The 16,754-nt window shown below is 39.3% G+C and overlaps 1 protein-coding gene across 4 annotated transcripts in view; it reads left to right on the top strand.

Annotated features, from left to right (window-relative positions):
* pias2 (protein inhibitor of activated STAT, 2) overlaps positions 1-14,105 on the top strand; it is a 46,667-nt gene extending 32,562 nt beyond the window's left edge. For all 4 annotated transcript variants that reach the window (XM_080204166.1, XM_080204360.1, XM_080204251.1 and 1 more), the window contains 5 exons: positions 339-478; positions 2,313-2,493; positions 2,984-3,120; positions 5,756-5,793; positions 8,713-14,105. In XM_080204166.1, the coding sequence (XP_080060292.1) occupies positions 339-478; positions 2,313-2,493; positions 2,984-3,120; positions 5,756-5,793; positions 8,713-8,910 (694 nt within the window). In that variant the 3' untranslated portion in view covers positions 8,911-14,105. The remainder of the gene's footprint in view (positions 1-338; positions 479-2,312; positions 2,494-2,983; positions 3,121-5,755; positions 5,794-8,712) is intronic.
* Positions 14,106-16,754: the final 2,649 nt, after the last annotated feature.

Raw genomic sequence — 16,754 nt, 5'->3', positions numbered from 1 at the left:
TGCTGTCTGTCCTGTCACTCAATGGCAGGACTTGAAATCTGCAAGCATTGTTTCTTTACTGGCCTAGTCACCCTCATTAGGCCTGCAGAGCCACTTAAAGGAATATTGTGACACCCAGTTTACAGCCTATATTTATCCCTATTCTAAGATCTTCAGGGTAAAACCAGTTTGAATCTTACCTAATCACTTTACTCCACTCAGGATTAGGTATTCATTTTCTGGGTGGGAGGTTACACGCTATGTCCACATAGAATGAAATATCAAAGCTTTATGTGATGGTGTTTTAGATTACAACTTGATTTTACAGTATTGTAATAACCTTTAGTTTTCTCTTCCAGTCTGTTCATGGAAATCCTGAATTCTTGCACAGATGTAGATGAGATTAAGTTTCAAGAAGATGGCTCCTGGTGCCCAATGAGGCCGAAGAAAGAATCTTTAAAATTATCCAATTCACAATGTACAAAAGTTGAGCTTACATGTGAGTTCTGGAATGTGTGGATACTTTGTTTGGGAAGAGATCACAATTCTAAGCTTTGGTTATTTGCCTTTTTTGCATTTTTCTATGATTTGATATTTTATAAAGCTAGTTTGAAAAGTAGAACGTGAGATATTCCACCTCTAACTTTTTTTTTGCTCGTTTTTCTCTTTCTTTGTGTTCTTTCTGTCTGTGCCATCCACCATTAGTGCCAGTTGTCAGAGGTAACTGACCACATGGTGGTGAGCCAATCAACATAGTCGCAAGGTGGGCTACTTGAGTTGATTGTGCTTTTTTTTGTTGTACTATACACTTCACTGAGGTTGTTTCAATGATGAGAGTTATGGTGTGATAGTGGCATATCAGTTGCAAAATCTTTCTTGCTAAGTCAATATGGTCAAATTGGATGCTAAAACATGGCTTTAATAGAACCTGCTGACTGGACCTGTCTTCTGTATAGCCATGCTATATACCTGTATTTCTTGAATTAATAGGTATTCTGTATACAAACTTTCAAACCCTAACTTTGGGTTAGCGGTATTTCTGCAGTGACTTCATTTAAAATAATAGTTTCTGGGTACTTAAAAGAGGTGCTGAACCAAAGGAGGAGTTAATACTAGAAATACCAAGGAAGGAGATGTCTAAAAAAACTTTGTAAACGGGGTCGGTTTTAAAGAGCGTGATAAAAGGAGAGAATGAGGGGGGGTGTTTCAGAGTGGGACTGAGGCAACTGAAGGCTTTGCAATCATTGGGGCAGCAAAAGGAGGGAAGGCTGCGCAGAAGTGGTTGCAATCAGTACCAGAGTTATAGGTGTTATTAGACGAGAGAAGATTGCAGAGTGGGAAGGAATAGGGCCATGGAGGGATTTAAAGAGGAGTATGTTTTTATTTGAAGCCTTTGGTAGATCAGCAAGGATAGGTATGATGAGTGTGCAGGATTTGTTTCGGAGATAACAATATTAAAAACTAAATAAAGGCTTTGAACAACTGAGACTATGGTGGGCCAAAGATACAAGACTGAAGAGAAAGATGCAGAGATGATTGGTTCTACTTTGGAAAGTCCAAAGCTGTCGTCTGCTGTTATGAGCTCCATATCCTTGCCACCATTCCCTTCTCTTTTTCTGGGCACAACCTCAGGTTGCATGGGATTATTTCCAATCTCTGGGACCTATTTGATCCTGAATTGAGCTTCCAGTTCCAAACACCATAACCTTTCCACTACAAATATCAGCTTAGTACATGTCTGTCATATTACCCTCTTCCACCACAGCCTCAGCCAGTCTGCTACCTTTTGTCATTGCCAGACTGGGCTGTTCTAATGTTTTCCTGGAGCAAGCTTATCATCACTAACTATTGCTTCTTAATTTTTTATCCTGTGCTTTTCAACCACTTGGATGTCCTTTAATATGAAGAAAAATGAGTCAAATTGGAGTGTACTGCCTCCTCTGCATTTACAGATTAGAGTTGTCACAATGTTATGAAACAATTTGCCTGCATTCTTGGTTTGGGAATGATATTTTATAAGGAAGGAGAAATTTGAAATGGGAAAGGGAAAAGTTTAGTTGACTGTCAGCATTGTGGCAAACTTTTGGTCAGTTAAAAAGATCTGTTACAAATATGCAAATAGAAAATGCAAATCACCTGGCATCTATGGAGAAAAGATAGATTACGATCTTTTAGATCTGATGAAGGATATATACCTAAAACTTCATTGATCTGAATTTTTTCCACAGTCGATGACTGACATGTCAAGTATTTTGTTTTTATTTTAGATATCTAGCACTTGGTGATCTTCCCCTTTTTTCCTTATAGCAATACAAATTGTTTTCTAATTCCAGCAACTTCAAATGTCACCAACAAAACCGCCTCTGCAGTGCCAGCCAATGAAACAAGTAACAACAAGAAGGTTGAAGTTATAGATCTTACCATTGATAGCTCTTCCTCTGATGAGGAGGCAGAACCTCCACTAAAGAAAAGGTGCTTATACCCAGCGGATACAGATGACACTGCCAGTAAAGGGTTAGTAGACAGAATTATTAAGAGTGTGTGTTTTGCATTTGTTACTGTACTCCTAAGCAATTTTTTCTCATTATCTGCAAAAAGATGTAGCTTTTTTCACTGATTTTACCTTTTCTTTTTGGGCCATCCTTTGTTCCTGTTATCACTGCTGCTGGATATGGTACCACAGATGCTGCCAATAATTTTTTTCCTTGTTCACATGACACACTTTCAGAATGGAAAATGATTATTAACTTTCATGATGAAAAAGCAGTATCATAACTGACCCTGCTTCTGTCCTCACCAAATATCCACAGGTACATTTTGTAGCAGGGACCACTGCATGGAGACTTTGACTCCTATGGATTCATAGCCGATAATGACTTGAGCCCACACCAAATAGTGTATTAATTTGTTGAGCTGATGGTAACAATGCATTCAGTGGTTTATTTTAACATGGTCCATATTTATTGAAAGTGTTAACTGATTTTTCTTTTGCCCTGAATGATAGGGTTCTTGCTTATCAGCCACCTTCAGTTCGATTGCCAAATGTCACAACGGTTGACACAAGTTTCCTGCCTCAGTTAGCGGATTATCCAGCCACATTCCATCACTCAACAATGGGAACACTTTCGCATGAGATTCAAAGTAAGGACAGGATGTGATATCAAGTATTTCTCCATTTATGCTTTTAAAAAAGGTGGTTCCTCTTTTCTCTCACTCTGTACAGAAGGCAAGGATTGATGCTGAGGAATAGTACCAGGCATGTTAGCTGTGTTCTGGTAATTTATCTGAAATTCACACAAGTATGAGTCCAAAAGTAAAGTTGTTCCATTTTGTACGTGGTGGGTGTGTGCATCACTGCTATATCCAATCCTGCCATCCTCCAACATCCTTGCGCTTGTTCCTTCTAACAAAGGTTTTCCTCTCTTCCTTTTTTAGCTTTAGTTTTAACACTATCTAAACATAAATAGATGGAATTGGAGGCTTGCCTAAGTTCTGTGGTTCAGGTGCTAAGTGCATTAACATGCTGAGCTGCAAAGCATCAGGTGGCTTCCTTGAGCAATGTTATCATGAAATCCTAGAATGTTTACAGCTCAATGAAGACAGTGTTTTTCCCACATGAGTTAGTTTAATCCCACTAATCTTTTCACTCGAGGGTTGTGGGAATCTAGAATGCACTACCTAAAAAGGTAGTCGAGTTGGAAATCTTACTGCCTTTAAAAATATTTGGATGAGCATCTGAAATATCATCGTATTCAAGGATATTGGATTAGTGCACCTTTAGTGATAGATATTTTCAGTGCAGACTCAATGGGCCTTAGGGCCTTTTCTGCACTGTTTGACTCAATGACTCTATCCTGATTACTTCACTATATCCGTCAGTTCCTTTTTTCCCCATGCAACGATTTCTCATGTTAAATCTCTCCACCATGAACACTGGTAGAAATTGAGAGCCAATTGTCTTATCAGTGCCTGAGGAATATTTATTCTCAGACAATGACAAGAAATAAGAGTCAATGGCCTTCAACCCTTTTTATGTTGTGCTGGAATTTCTGGGGTTTTCCCAAAGGAGTGGGGGTGGGATGTAATCATTCAAGTGTGGCACAAGGAACTGTTTACACCCCTTTCCTTATGGAGAACATTAGAAATAGGAGCAAGAGTATACCCTATGGCTCATTGAGGCTGCTCCACCATTCAATATAATCATGGCTGATCTTCGGTCTAAACTCCATTTTCCTGCCCACTCGCGTATCCCATGATTCACTAAGAGACCAATACCATCTTGGCTTGAAGTATATTCAGCAATGGAACACTCAAAACCCTGTGGGGGAGTGAATTCCAAACATCCCCTCTCATTTTCTTAAACTCGAATGTTTAAAGCACAGCTAATGGTAAACGCCAAGGTGTTCCAAATCCCAGAAGGGAAACTTGAAACACCTGCTCTCAACTGTATTTTGCAATTTGATATGTTAAGAAAGAGTGAAATCTGAGGTGTTGTTGTGATGATTTTAAACAAATTTATTAAATGCTGAAATAAATGACAATAAGGTGAACTAGAAATACACATGACCAACTCAATGGCTATACACAGTACCATTAATTATAGCCAGTTCCAGACACCTTTAGTTCCCTGACTTCAGAGATAATTCTCCTCACACAACATCCTATACATTTTAGAAACTATAGCATAATCCAGTAACAGTTACCACACCAGGCAGTTAATTATTTTTAATGGTTGCTTCTGATGTAGAACAGAATAACTGGTTGTTCAAGCAAGCTTTTCCACAGACAAAGCTTGCTGGGAGTTCAAATAGCTTTTCTTGAGGTAGGCTGGGATCTCAAAACGGCTAACACTGCATAGGTTGAATGGTTTTCAGATATACTGTTTTCCCTTTTGATCTATCTAAACTTGCACTTCAGAAGGGAAACTCAATTACCTTCATTTTGTGAGACCACCTTTTAGAATGTAATTACAAAGTTTGCACCTTGGCTCCTCTTTAACCTTTAACATCTTACTCAAACCCTTGATGTTCTATTCTCCATTGTTACCAACTTGCCTTAAGTAAACATCTGTTGCCAGGCTCATCAACATTAGCAAAAAGATTAGTTCCATTAACCTAACCAAACTGTTCCGACCATTAAATAGTTTTCATTTTTAAATAGTTTTTAAAACATACAACCAACTGAACACATTCCCATTTTCTTGATTTTTCCTGATGGATCCAATTTACTCAGCATCTTTTTTGAGGATGTAACCTCACCATAATATTGAATTACCCTTTCTAAAACAAATGACTCGTGGCAATCTGCAATTTAGTGGCCACTGGGTGATGTATTCAGGCCAAGATGGTCATGTAAATGATTAACATAAAATTATATTGTATTTTTACAAATCTATATGTTGGCCATGATGAAAACTTTAGTTGCTAAGGATCAATTTGTGCTCTAGCTTTTGAATAAGCTTGACTGTGCCCAATCATCAGTGTCAACAGACTGTAGGATATATACTTCCAGCTATGATCACCTTGTTGTCATATAATTAGTACTGTACTATTTTAACTACTTGCTGCCCTTTTTCCCCCTCCAAGATCCACCTCCCTCTACTTGGAAAATGAGCACGGTTTTGTGTGCGTTGATGTGTGCTTCCATTTTAAGTGAAAAATACACCCAAATGGGTTTTATACATGAATCTTTTTTGCATTTGAAAACAGGGCATGCGTATTTGATCCATTATTTCTTTATACGGTACCTTATCTTGCAAATGCAATTTCTTTTTCAGATCTGGACTTTTTCTCATTATTTCAGGGCGATCCTCAGGTATGTATGTAATGTGGCTTTTCTTGTAGTACAGTGCACTGCATGAAATAGTTTTTATTATCACAGTTAGTGTTTTTTTGTAATACATTGAGGCACCATAGGCACTTTTATAGTGTGCATGTTTTGGGGGAGAGTGACTGTGTTACAGCATCCCAATGCTGTTCTCTTGAACTCTTCCTCCACCACCCTGCCCTTTCCCCACAGTTCCTAATACTTTCATTTGTTGCCACTATTCTTTATTGAATTGTTGGCAGACATAATGGTGCTGTGTTCAATAGTAGCTTCTGAGACCTGTGCTACTTGAGTGTCTGCTCTCCATATAACTTTGACTGGGAAGTGCTCATTGGCCTTACACAGACTAACGCTGAGTCATCATTGAGGAGGAAAGGGAGCCAGTGGATGAAAACGCATCGTACCGTGTGTTTGAACTGACCAGGATTTTAATCTGTCCAGCCATTGCAGATCATCCGTTATCTTTCATCCCCCTATCCTAGAGATCTACGTCAATTTTTTTATCAGTGGGAGCTGCATCTACACCTACTGCCTCTATGTGACATGGGAGCACAATTCCTATCCATAGACTCAAGTCTTTTGAATTTATTTCCTTTTAAATTCTTGGCCTGTACAAGAATTGGGCTAGTTTTGTTTATTTTTCTCTGTTCATTAAGGCACGTGTTCTTGGTGCTGGGGTTTGGCCCATTTTAAGCTTCTGTTGAATGCACTGAGCATTCTCTGATCAAGTACAACATAGTTAGAATAAAGCTCTCTCTGCTGTACAATGTGCACAAAGAATAAAAATGGGCTGCAGTGAGATATAAACTGGTTTAGTGGTGCGCAACAAGTTTGCAGATGAAGTATGTGGGGTATTATGAATAGAAAAGCAGCATATTTTTTAAACGGCATGAAACTTTGTGGTGTGTGTGTGGTCGTACAAGAAACATACAGGTACAACAAGCAATTAGGAACACAAATGGCTTGTTGGCCTTTAATGCAAGGGGATTGGAATACAAAAATTAGGAGATTTTGCAAGAGTTGTGTGGGACTTTGGCAAGACCACGCTTGGAGAATTAGAGTTTTGTCTCTGTATCTAAGGATGGATATACTTGCATTGGATGCAATACAGTGAAGATTCACTTCTGCAATGAGGGCTATCATATGATGGGCTGAGTATATTAGGTCTGTATTTTCTGGCGATGAGAAGAATGAAAGGTGATCTCATTGAAACCTACAAGATTCTGAAAGGAGCTTGACAGAGTAGATACTGAGAGGATGTGTCCTCTGCCTGAGGACTTTAGAACATGTGCAGGATAAGGGGGGGAGGTGATCACTTTGGACTGAGGAGGAAGAGAATTTCTTCCTTTCGAGGGTTGTGAATCTTGGGAATTTTCTATCCCAGAAGATTCTGGATTTTTCATTGTTAGGACTTACTGAAGGCTGAAATTGATAGAAATTTGATCTCAGGGAATTGAGGAGTACGTGTAGCAGGGGTGCAAAAGTGGAGTTCAGAAGATCAGCAATATCGTATTGAATGACGGAACAGGTTTGAGAAGCCAAATGGTCTACTCCTGCATATTTCTTCGTATGTTTCAGGTTCCAATTTCAGAAGAGCCCTCCTTGTACCAATGTAACATTGCTTTCAGTTTCCCACAGCCTCTTGAGAAAATTATCAATGCAGGAAAAGTTTTGAACTTGCAGGAACTCATTTCACATAGGATCCTTACAATCTGAAAATAGGGGAATTTCATCTAATAATTCTGGGTTGCATTTGAACCCACACTTGTGAGCTGAAAGATTAGTGTTTCACCTGTCATCGTCCTGATTCCTTAGTTTTTAAACTATTTACTTGCTGGCAGACATTTATTCCTCAAAGATTCAACTTTCCTTCCAGTGGTTTCACAGTGCTTCCTCATCCCTTCTCCTTTTAATGCAGAAGTTATATGTTTCATTCTGAGTGTGCACCAAGCTCCACGGAATGGCATAACAATAGTATGTACTGCATTCCATTTGTTTGAATCATAAAAAATCAAATGCAAAACCTGAGATGAAGAGGCTAAAATATTGATTTATTTTCAAATTAAATAATACAGTAATGGATAAACATGGGCAATAGTTTAAGAATTCAGAGCTGTCCAGTATCTGGAGCAGATGGTAATATTTTCATGCTTCCATTGCTTTTTCTCCATCAAAGTTTTCTTCTGGTTTTAAAAGCATCCTCATATGCTCACTTATTATGGTCAGCCAAATGAATTCTTGGGTGAGTTAAACGAATAAAAAAAAACTCTGATCTAACTGCAAAATGACCATTCTAAATTTAATAACATATCCTGTAAGCCAGCAGTAAGAAGTAAAGTCCAACAGGTTTATTTGGTAGCACGAGCTTTCGGAGCACTGCTTACCTTAAGATACAGAATGATGCACAGCAATGACAGTGCGCTCAGTAATGCGTTCCTGCTGTGCATAATTTTAATATCTTTACAATCACAAGGTCAGATCACAGGTTAGTCTGTTGCTTTGGTAGGTTGATTAGGGGCTAAATAACATTTTAAAGTTAGCTGAATTAATTTTAACCCTATCCTGACTGGCTTCTTAAAAATATACACCTCTGTAATGGAAACAAAAAAATCTTGGATTTCATGTCAGCAATTCTTTTTGGTGCATTGATACACCGTGTGCTAAGCAGAGAAACAAGCACTTTTGCAGAAGGAAGGGGAGTGAATCTTCTTTTCTAGGACTCTCTTTGCCTACCTCCTCGTGACTGTCAAGAGGTCTGGGGGCATGTTACTTGAGAATCTTCAACTGTGGGATGATACAGAGAGCAAAACAGTTTGCCCCCTTCTCCCAACAAAGAAAACTTAAGTTCATATCAGATCATTGATATCTCATTTACTTTTATTATTCCCTCTATTTCCCCAACTGCAGTACTGTCAATCTATATTTCTGGACAATCTCTCCTCTGCTGTTGGATCACCGACTATGACACCCACCACTGTCGGGAGCATCATCTCATCAACCCACCACCACGAGGGAAGCAGCACCAGCCGAGCAGAAACTGGGGTCATAGCAGGAGGCGGTGGAGGAGGAGGCAGCAGCATCCCAGATATCATCTCTTTAGATTGATGAATGTTGCATAGACTTGATGTTGTGTTGAAGAGCTGGCCTGGGGTAGGTGGTGGTTGCAGGGGGGAAAAAAAGAGTGGAACAGCAATCATACAGCAGCCAAGGAACAAGATTTCAACATTTTGTACATTCTCCATGATGCTGCCACTTTTGTTTTTGAAATTTCGAGAACTTTGTTGACTGGTAGTATTCACAGAGTGCTAGTGCATCACTTCCTTGGATGGGTATGGAAACAAAATGGATGACAGGAACTGAAAGCTTGGATCTGAAATCCTGAGTGGGCTTGAAGTTTGGTGGAAACAGAAGAAAAATTTGTAATGTGTTTTGTTGCGATTAATGTAGTGTAGTTCTATTTACAGCCATCGATGAAATTCACAGCAAGGTTTTATTCTTCTGACTGTTGACTCTGGATGTCCACACCTCTCCTCAAAATATGCATTGTCTCTGTAACAGTTCAAATAATTGGTGCTTGATTGTGAAAAATACTGTCCCCTCAGCCACTTTTGAAGAACACCATATAATTCTGACTCAAATGCAATAACTGAGCCAGAGGTTAAAATTCTTAGGATAAGATATTCCAGTAACCAGTTCTGAGATTTAATTCTTCATTGATATTTGAATTACATGTAAGCTTGTACAGTGTTTCTAGGATGGCAAAAAATACATTTTTCTTTTTATGGTTTCCATTCCTTTTGTAATTTAAATTCAGTTTTCTGGGCTTTATAAAATGAAACAGTTAGGATTACTGTTGGGAGAAGCAGGCAGGCAGAATGAGTCATGGTGACAATCTGTGAACTATACCTCAGTGGCAAACACATTGCATGGTGACAGTACAGATCAGGTGTGCTCTGCCTTCAGTACCTGCTGAGCGAGTTGATTTCAGGCAATAGACTGTCTCAGTGGTCCAAGTTAAAGCTGTGAGAAAAATCCAGTGACTTCTGTTTGGAAGTGAAAATACAGGCAAGATTGACTAAGACATTGCTCTTTCCAGTTAAATATATTGTTGATAGTGACTGCTGTTCTACATGAAGGATGGCCATTCAAGTGAGGTAAAGTGGACCAGCAACTGCGGGACAGCATCCCACTTCTTCACTCCTGGAGCTGAGGATGGGAAAAAAATTGAAATGATAAAAATTGTAATCTTTAATCATACATGCTTTCATTTGCTTCTTGGCAAATGCCACAATACCCCACTTGAGCCTCAAAAATTGATGAACATGGTACCAAAGGGATATTTGTATTTTGTGTTACGAGAGGCAGATTGGAGGAGTGATCTAGAGTTGTGCAATATCTGTTGTACATATCCTAATGCAAACATTTAATTACAGTTGCAACTGAGAGTTTTGGACAATTCTGGATTCCAACTTGTGTAGCACTTCAAACAAAATGACAATTCTGACCTGGAAGTGATTAATACTTGGAAGCCAATACATGCTGAAATAGTTGGTAATCTTTATTTTAGTTTATAGCCTAATGTGGATAAATGCACCATGTACTAAAGTAAATGGAGACCAAAAAGTCCAAGGTATGATTTCTCAGTCTGACCTGAGTTCATCAAACACAGCCAGAGTATTTATTGTTATAATTGGTCTCGGTGTCTCTAAGGTGGATGGGGTTTTTACTCATAATGGGCATCAGATTAATCCTCCAAAATGTGCTTTTAGGGGTGAGCCTTGGATAGTATCAAAGTGGACTGTGTTGGCCAGTTTACTGTAGCATTAGCTGGTGCCTGTAAAACAGGACCTGAGTAATAGTGCCTTCAAGAGAGAATGAGGGAGGAGGATTAGCCAAAAAAAATTTGGCTGAATTTTTAATATTTACTTTTACAATTATGCAATTTAAGGTAACTGTTTATCTTGACTGCATTGACTAGGTCAAGCCTATTCTTCAACTCGCAAAAGTGAATCATCTTAAACTGTAGGGCAATGCATTTATGTAAATATGTTTTACAAACTGGATTTTCTAAAGGAAGCTTTCAGACTTTTTTTTAAAAAAAGTTAACATTTGAAGCAGTTGATGTTGTCTCTTTTGTTCTGCTGTAGGGTTTTCAATAAAATTCTTGTGCCATTTTTTTCTTCTGTGCTAAAGAAGCTTGTAACATTATATTACACTTTGCACTTGTGAATTCAGGAGCGAAAAAGTAAAATAATGTATTCTCTGAAGTCTAAGTTCTGCCTCCCAGTTTTTGTTTGGTCGGGTGGTACACTCCAGTGTTGAGTTGCATCTTGGTTTCCATGTGGCCTATGAGAAACGTATTAGAGTACAGTATCAGGATTGACATTGTATTCTGGAGACTTGGTTATAGTAATAAATAATAGGTTATAAAACTTGGGCCCAGATTTGTCATAACAGCCTCCTCGTCGTGGTGAAAGTAGCAGAAGTACCCAAAAACCCTGAGTTCTATCCCTGAACTAATGTTCGAGGGTTGGGAATGGGGAGATTTACAGAGGCAGCTGGCAATTTATATCATCAGCTGCCTGCACTCAGTTTGGATTCTGGTAGGCCGGAGAGTGATATCAGACTTGGTAAGAGCAGGTCTGAACTTCGTGGATTCATTTGGGTAGCTGGAATGCCCCTTTGGATCTGATCCCTGGGTACCTTTGAAGGCAATCTGGTGCTTTTTGGGGAGGATAAGATGCCCTTTGGAATTGTTAAAAATAACCATGAATACGCATAAAAAGTGCATAAGCTCATTAACTGTCAAACTCATTGGAACTGTCAACAGATCTGTCAAAATCAACTCTCAAAAGCACCTGTCAAGAGGACCTGTCAAAAGCATCAAGAGGACCTGTCAAAAGCACCTGTCAAAGTGGCCTGTCAAGCTGCCATGTCATTTAAAAGTCCTGCCCTTTAAATCTTTGAAAAATATCTCTGGGATGTTAAACAAAAAATAAACTGCTTGCTATTTCATTCTGTTGTCATAAGTTGAGGGTTTTCATTACTGGGCTGGTGTTACATATCTGATTTTAATACCATATATTAAAGTGTTTGCCCTAGCACTTAACAGCTACAAGTGATTATAGACTGTAGGACTACGCAGATTGTTATAAGGGACTGTGCATTAAATGTTTATTAATAAGGTTTTAATTGAAGGAATGTATGTAAATATAGTAAGTGGGTTTTTTATGAATGTGTTTTTGTTTCAATATGGCATTGCACCTATTTTATAGAATTTTATTTAATCTCTATGGTTTCGGAAGTCTGCCCTAGTGAATACTGGGTGAATTGGCATAGTAAGTGTAAGGTAAAGGGGTTGTCATGAGTGTTGGAACTAAGTTGGTATAAGGGTGAAAAAGGCTGTGGGGATGAATACTGGGGCATACGTGCCATAAAGGGCATGAGGGATTATGGAGTGGGCATAGGACATGAAGTAGCATGGGTTGGCATAGATGGGGCTTGGGGAAGCATTGCGGTTTGAGGGGCAGGGACTGGAAGGATGTTTTATTTCATTTTTAGAACTGCTGGATCCCTTAGGAAGGCCGCCTGCCCAGCATTCCTCCACACCCACCAGAAGACCATAAGATATAGGAGCAGAATTAGACCACTCAGCTGATCAAGTCAACCATTCAATCATGGCTGATAAATTTCCCAATCCCATTCTCCTGCCTTCTCGCTGTACCTTTGACCTCCTTACCAATTAAGAATCTTGTCTATGTCTATCTTAAATATACTCAATGACCTGGCTCCACAGCCTTCTGTGGCAATGAATGCCATAGATTCACCACCCTCTGGCTGAAGAAGTTCCTCCTCCTGATGGTCCTAAAGTGTTGCCCCTTTATTGGGAGGCTGATCACCACTACTTCTGTGATCATCTGGCCCAACTTCTAATCTAGCCATCTCCACTGGATTGAAAATCTGATGTCCGGGCAGCCATTTTTAAAAGTTAGGTTTGTGGAACCAGGATTTCTCCTGTGTACCCAACACATAGCTGAAAATCTGTGCCTTGGTGTAAACATTATGTCCAATTCAACACCAGAATCTTGTTTGAAGTTGGTGCAAGAAGTTTCAGTCCAAAGCCTAATAGACTTAGGAACATAAATGTGACCTTGAAGATAGCAATAGACATCACATTGACAGACATAACTGCAGTGGCTTAAGCCACTGGATTGGACTCTGGATGCTGGGGTGATAGAGTGCTTGTTAGTACTTCCTGTTGGATGGTTGCAAACGGCCTGTGACAATAACTAGATTTTATTTTTCCTCACTAACAATTTATATTTTTGCTATATTTTGATCGAACATCAAATCATTGCGTTGCAAGTGGAAATGGTTGCAAATTATGTAGCAGTCTCTGCATTTTCTAACCTATTGACGTAGCTTCAATTGATGTCCTAGTTATGTGACAGTAAAGGAGAAGGAAAGCTTACGTAAACTGTGACTGATAAACTTGAAATTTGATTTGTGAACATTTTACCCATTTGACCTGGCCTTTTAACTTAAGAACCATTATTACAGCATCTATGTCGTATCCAAAGTTTTAACATATATCCAGTTTCCTGTATCACACTTGCATTATATCAGCTCCAAGCTTAGTATTCCTAAAGTAGCATTCAAACACTATTTCAGAAATATGCAAGTAAAGCTGGATTTACCTCGCAACAAAGTACTACTCAGCATGTACAAACCGTGAACAATGGGCAAAATGTAAATAAGGGGAGGTACACCTCTTTGACTAAATTGATTTCTTTACTAAGTTAAGCCTTTGTTATTTGGACTTGCATAAGAAAAAGCAAAAACAGGAAAATGACAAGTTGTCTGTAGTAGCATTTTCTGTTTAAAATACTGTGTAATTATGTTTTTTGTTAGAAGCCTGAACCTCTACAAGAAGTTCAAGAGCCCTGCATTCATATACAGGTTCCCAGCACATTGTCAGACTAAAGAATCCATGATTAGTAACAATCAGACATAATCCTGTTTATAAGAAGCTGCCTCTTCAGGGAAAAATTACTAAAAGAGTCTTCAGAAAACCATTTTTAGGGATAACTTTTTTGTATAAAATATCAGAACAATTTAAGTACTGAACTCTTCAAAGCAAAACCAGCTCATGTCCTACAATTGCAGTCAACAAGGAAAGTAGCAGACCTGAATGAATATGGTGAGAAGAACAATGAGGAAGACCATGGTGCAGGTCTTTATATTTTGTGCTACATCTAAATGGTATCAGGGCAGCAGTTTGTGTTTAAATGAGCAATTGTTATGAGTTTTGTTTGAGAAGTTCTGAATAAAAGTCCTGAAATCAAATGCATTTTCAGTTATTTTGAAAGCCTTGAGAAGAAAGATTAGGTAAAGAAAACAGAAAATACAAGTCAGCATCTCTATTTTGTAAAGTGGGAGAGTGCAGAATCAAGTGGTAATTTCTTTGTAATTCATATTCTTGCTACGCATGGCGTTCTCCCAACTGTCTGCTAACTTCAGCAAATAAGCCTGGGAAACTCCAGAAAAATTACACTTTGTCCTTTTTCATCCTCCATTTCTCCTGTAGTCTGTTTCCTCTTTCCAAGTCTATATCATTGTACTCCTACAGCTGATGATTGAGGTATTACTGGTTTCTGCCATTTGTGTAAACATGGGAGTGAAAGGTGAAGAGAAACTGGAAGCAGTCAATTTCAGTAAGAGTATGGTAAGTGGAAATGAATATGAATTAGGGCCTTTGGCCTTGTGGATCCAGAATTGGCTTGCCTGCAGAAGGCAGAGAGTGGTTGTGGATGGGTCTTTTTCGGCATGGAGGTCAGTCACCAGTGGAGTGCCCCAGGGATCTGTTCTAGGACCCTTGCTGTTTGTCATTTTCATAAATGACCTAGATGAGGAAGTGGAGGGATGGGTAAGTAAGTTCGCTGATGACACGAAGGTCGGTGGTGTTGTGGATGGTCTGGAAGGATGTCAAAAGTTGCAGCAGGACATAAGTAGGATGCAGGACTGGGTGGAGAAGTGGCAGATGGACTTCAACGCGGATAAATGTGTAGTCATCCATTTTGGCAGAACCAACGGGATGAACGAGTACACTATCAAGGGCAGGAGTCTTAGCAGTGTTGAAGATCAGAAGGATCTTGGGGTCTGGGTCCACAGGACTCTTAAATCGGCCTCGCAGGTGGAGGATGTGGTCAAGAAGGCGTATGGTGTACTGGCCTTCATTAATCGAGGGATTGAGTTTAGGAATCGGGAGGTAATGCTGCAACTTTATAAGACCCTTGTCAGGCCTCATTTGGAGTACTGTGCGCAGTTCTGGTCGCCTCACTATAGGAAGGATGTGGAAGCTATTGAAAGGGTGCAGAGGAGATTTACAAGGATGTTGCCTGGACTGGGAGGCATGCCTTATGAAGTTAGGTTGAGGGAGCTGGGACTCTTTTCCCTGGAGAGACGAAGGTTGAGAGGCGACCTGATAGAAGTTTATAAAATGTTGAGAGGAATAGATAGGGTGGATTCTCAGAGGCTATTTACCCGGGTTGAAATGGTTGCTACGAGAGGACACAGATTTAAGGTGCGGGGAGGCAAGTACAGAAGTGATGTTAGGGGTAAGTTTTTCACTCAGAGGGTGGTGAGTGAATGGAATCGGCTGCCGTCAGTGGTGGTGGAGGTGAACTCGCTGGGGTCTTTTAAAAGACTTCTGGATGAGTATATGGGGTTTAATGGGATTGGGGGTTATAGATAGGTCTATAGATTGGTAGGTGTTGATGTGATCGGTGCAACTCGTGGGCCGAAGGGCCTGTTTGTGCTGTAGTGTTCTATGAATGTGAATGTCCATTCTTTAACTCCATTCTGTAATTGTTTATTGATTGAAGACAAATGGCCTTTGCTGTGATGGAGATCATTTTGAAATAATGACTAAAATACTGTGCAAGTTTTCTCCCTGTATAAGTTTTTTCAAACTATTTTGTCCATAATAGACACGTACAGGTAAGAGTTTTTTGAGACATTTCCTATTTTTTGTTTTTGGTAGGAGGAAAGGCGTAATTGGTCATTTCTATACAAGCTTAAAGACAGTCGTTCTCTCCCACTCCTCAATGTAATTTTAGTATTGTCAATCTGACCAACACAGAGATGCAGTTCATGTTTGTACCCGCTAGAATGAATGTAAAGGTAATTAGAGAATTGAAAAAGAAAACTTGCAAGAATGGTCCCAGAAATTAGAGTTTTCAGTTATGTAAATAGATTGGAAAACATGATTGTAAGATTGTGAGAATGTGTGTATGTGTGTGTGTACACACTTCTGTGTGTATGTGAAAGAGAGATGTTTGTGCGCATGCCTGTGTGAGTGATGTATATGTGTAAGTTGGAAAGTGTCTGTATGAATGGGATGAGTGTGCGTGTAAGCCAATGTCTCAGAGTTGGGTATATGTGTAAAATTGTCAGTCAGTGTGATAGCGTTTACAACAGTGAGATTGTCAGGATGAGTGTGTTTGAGTGAATGTTTATGCATGTGTGAGTGATTGAGTGTAAATCAGTGTGAGAGACTAGGTGACAGAATATGTACATGCTTATCTGTGTCTCAATCTGTGTGAATGTTTTTGATGTTTGCAAACGTGTGAGAGATTGTACAAGTGTGAATGAGTTGTGTGTGCATTTGTGCACATTGAATCTGTATGTGCTTTTCTGTGTCTCAATGTGTGTAAGAGTGTTTTTGTGTATGCTTGAGTGAGACACTGCTTGCAAAAGTGTGAGCATGAAATTATTTCCATGTCAATTCCACTGCTTTTTGAACATTGGCTGAAACTTTACTGTCAGTTCTCCAATGTCTACTTGAAAAAAGGAATTTAAGGCAAACAGAATGATTTGTTGTCTAACTGTTGAAATCGTCTGGTGAATTCATTTTTCAATTTGTTGAGATGGTCACATAATTTGTTTGG

The sequence above is a fragment of the Carcharhinus amblyrhynchos genome, chromosome 1, assembly GCF_965287045.1.
Source record: "Carcharhinus amblyrhynchos chromosome 1, sCarAmb.v2.hapA, whole genome shotgun sequence".
Taxonomy (NCBI): Eukaryota; Metazoa; Chordata; class Chondrichthyes; order Carcharhiniformes; family Carcharhinidae; genus Carcharhinus; species Carcharhinus amblyrhynchos.
This window is presented reverse-complemented; position numbering and strand designations above follow the sequence as displayed.